This window comes from Myotis davidii, unplaced genomic scaffold (assembly GCF_000327345.1).
Source record: "Myotis davidii unplaced genomic scaffold, ASM32734v1 scaffold453, whole genome shotgun sequence".
Taxonomy (NCBI): Eukaryota; Metazoa; Chordata; class Mammalia; order Chiroptera; family Vespertilionidae; genus Myotis; species Myotis davidii.
In genome coordinates, this window is record NW_006285234.1 from 1,684,992 (window position 1) to 1,688,288 (window position 3,297).

The window sequence follows — 3,297 nt, forward strand, 5'->3', positions numbered from 1 at the left end:
TGTGTGTGTGTGTGTGTGTGTTTGAGTTGTGATTCTGGGTTGACCCTGAACCTCTGGAAATGTGAAGCACTTGCTTTTAATATTAACTTGGCTGCATGACCTTCCTCCTGTGGAATCAGGAAGTATGTTTGATGCTAGTCCTTGAGCAGTCCTGGGACGGTCTCTCAGGTCTTAGGGTTGACGGCAATGAGGATATGCACATTGGCTGTTTTTTGACTCTGTGCCAGTACTTGTGAAGGAAAACAAAAAACGGGGCTTGGTATCTCATTCTGGAGGGAGGGGAAGGAGGAGGAATCCGTTTGAGTGGAGCTCTGGACACGTGTGTGGGAGGATCACCAGATCTGCACATTTCAGAGACCGAGGCTTCTGATGAGAGTGGGGTGGCCTTGTTTTGTGTCTCCTGGACAGATCTCCAATCTGTGTGCCGAGGAAGCAGCAGCCCAGGAGCAGACAGGTCAAGTGGAGGAGTGCCTCAAAGTTAACCTGCTCAAAATCAAAACAGACATGTGCAAAAGGGTAACCGCCATCATCACTTCCCCCACTTGCTTTTCTCTCCTCTTCCCCCTTTTTCCTTTAATGCTATATTCTGCACGTTTTAGTGATAAAATCTAAACCTTCCTTCCCAGAATGCTATGCTGTTCTCTCTTACCAAACTTTAATTTGACTCTTGACCATTAATGGCCTATAACTTAAATATTCTGTCACATGTACTAATTATTTGTGAATGTCTCATTTCCATGACTAGGCCATTGTTTAAAGGGCACTCTGAGTGGAATACCAGAGCAAAATGTCAATTCCAATATATCAGTAAGTGCATTGCATTCATAAAAACCAAACTAAAAATTTAATTCATTTCAGAAATATCACATAAAAACAAATTTATCAAAATATGACTAAGCATACAGCATACTACAAAATTGAAAATTTGACCTTTTTTTAAAAAAGCGTTATCTTTTTTTAAAAGTGTTTCAGTGGCCTGCTGGTTTGGCTGAGTGGATAGAGCGTTGGCCTGCGGACTGAAGGGTCCTGGACTCAATTCCAGTCAAGGGCTCATGCCTGGGTTGCGGGCTTGATCCCCAGTGTGGGGACTTGAGTTTTATTTTTGGGTTTTTGTTTTTATTGTTGTTGTTTTACAGGAACCGCGGTCTTTATTGAGAGCAAACTAATTTTTATTTAACAAATCATTTCCAGCCTGTCTTTACCTCCTATAATTTCATCATATACAATTGGAGGGTTTGCAGAGTTGATTTCACTTCTATTATGCTTATAAGTCTCTTGTTCAAAACTTCTTCAAACTCAAATAAGAATTATTGTTGCAGTAGCATTATGCTTTGTGAATTAATTTTTTCCTTTTGAGGATAATGGAGGTAAAGTGAAACATTTTGCAGACATCTACTTTTGTTTGGGAATTTTCGTATAGGGTATTACTCTGATTTTCAGAATTCACATTTTCTGACTTCTTAAAGTAACAAAATAATTGTATTACATCAATATGAATACTAGCATTTAGTATTTAATAATAATGTCAAAAATACAAATCTGATCTTACAATCTTCTGCTTTGTTTAGCAAACAGCTTTTCATTCACTAGGTAGGTCCCCAAGTATATTTGTTGAATTAAATTTTGTTGGATGCTAAAATGCCCTGGCAGTGTGGCTCGATTGGGCATTGTCCTATCCACCAGGAGGTTGTTGGTTCAATTCCCTGTCAGGACATATGCCCAGGATGGGGTGTGCAGGAGGAAGCAGATTGATGTTACACTCACGTTGGTGTTTCTCTCTCTCCCTCTCCCTTCCTCTCTCTCTCAGAATCAATAAACTATCCTTTTTAAAAAATTGGTTACTAAAAATCTGCACTCTCTGCATCATCACCACATTGCTGCCTGTCTCTGCTTTCTCTCCTTGACTTCTTTGTACCTAAAGTATTTGCAGACAGCAGATCTGATGCACTGTCTCCACAAAAGCTCTCTCTGCAATGCTCTTCCCTTCCCAGGAGGTGTTAAACATGCTGAAGGAAAGCAAAGCAGACATCTTTGTGGACCCAGTTCTTCATACAGCTTGTGCCCTGGACATCAAACACCACTGCGCAGCCATCACCCCTGGCCGCGGGCGTCGTAAGTCACTGTACACGCTGACCCTGTCTGAACTGCCTTGGGAGAAGCGAAGACTCCCCCTGAGACAGTAGGTGCAGCTACTCTGTTCTGTAGCTGCAGCTCAACCACAGACAACATCCTCGGAGAGCCTTTGTGGCAAAATGAACTTTGGAATAAATCTTCAGTGTGAACGGACCTAGCTGCGAGAGTTGAGTTTGGGGAAGCATAAGTCAGGCCACCATCATGGATCTCTTTCCCATCTTGTCCAGCTTCAGCTTCGTCAGTTTCCCCAGTGGCCACATTAGGCTCAGTGCACAGGTTTTGTGTGAGGTAGAACCAGGGCAGGTGGGGAGTTGTTTCTGCGCCAGGTGTGCCCAGTAAATATAAGAGAGGTTTTAGGAGAGACTGGACAGTCCATGTGGGAATGAAATATCATCATTCTCCATGTTACATCTTGGGTCAGGTTTCCTAGAATGGATTTAACTTTGTTCATCCAACAGATCTGAAGTCTCTGGTGGTTAGATAGCCTTCCCCCCAACCTTACCGAAATCTCTCAGTTCTGTAGGTTTCAGACTGTTCTTAACCCTTTCCTTCCACAGAAATGTCCTGCCTCATGGAGGCCCTGGAGGACAAGCGGGTGAGGTTACAACCGGAGTGCAAGAAACGCCTCAATGATCGGATTGAGATGTGGAGTTACGCAGCGAAGGTAATGACAAAGAGCATCTGCTGAAGTGGCCATCTGTGCTGTCAGTTTCCAGGCTCTTCAAGGCACTTCACTGGTTTTCTAGTCCTTGTGAGGCCAGCAGTACGAGTATTAGAAAAATCTGTCAGGGTACCTTTGAGCCTCCTTGGCTGTCCATGAGCCTGGAACCGTCTTGCTTTGCATTGGGCTGTGTCTGCTAGGGTTTGCCAGGGCTGTTACTTCTGCCCTAGGGAGCACACAGTCCACCACTGGAAAGTGAGTCACCCGAAGGAAGGATGTGACTTAAGCCAGCTGTGCAAAGAGAAACTAGACATCATGCCCATGAGAAAAGAAAGGTATCAGCCACTCCTGCGGTAGCTTGTTTTTCTGATTTTGCACGGTCTATAGGAGCAAAATACGGATGTGAGACCGGCCCTCGGCTAGCCTGGAACACGGAGCTCATAGGATGGAGAGAGACATTAGGACACCGGTGAAAGTGGATGGTGCCCAGGCGGACTTGGCCG

General features: G+C 44.2%; 1 protein-coding gene across 1 annotated transcript in view; it reads left to right on the forward strand.

Annotated features, from left to right (window-relative positions):
* Positions 1-3,297, forward strand: part of GLG1 (golgi glycoprotein 1) — a 57,096-nt gene that overhangs the window by 50,531 nt on the left and 3,268 nt on the right. The window contains exons 24-26 of the mRNA XM_006755824.2: positions 409-516; positions 1,992-2,112; positions 2,691-2,797. Of these exons, the coding sequence (XP_006755887.1) occupies positions 409-516; positions 1,992-2,112; positions 2,691-2,797 (336 nt within the window). The remainder of the gene's footprint in view (positions 1-408; positions 517-1,991; positions 2,113-2,690; positions 2,798-3,297) is intronic.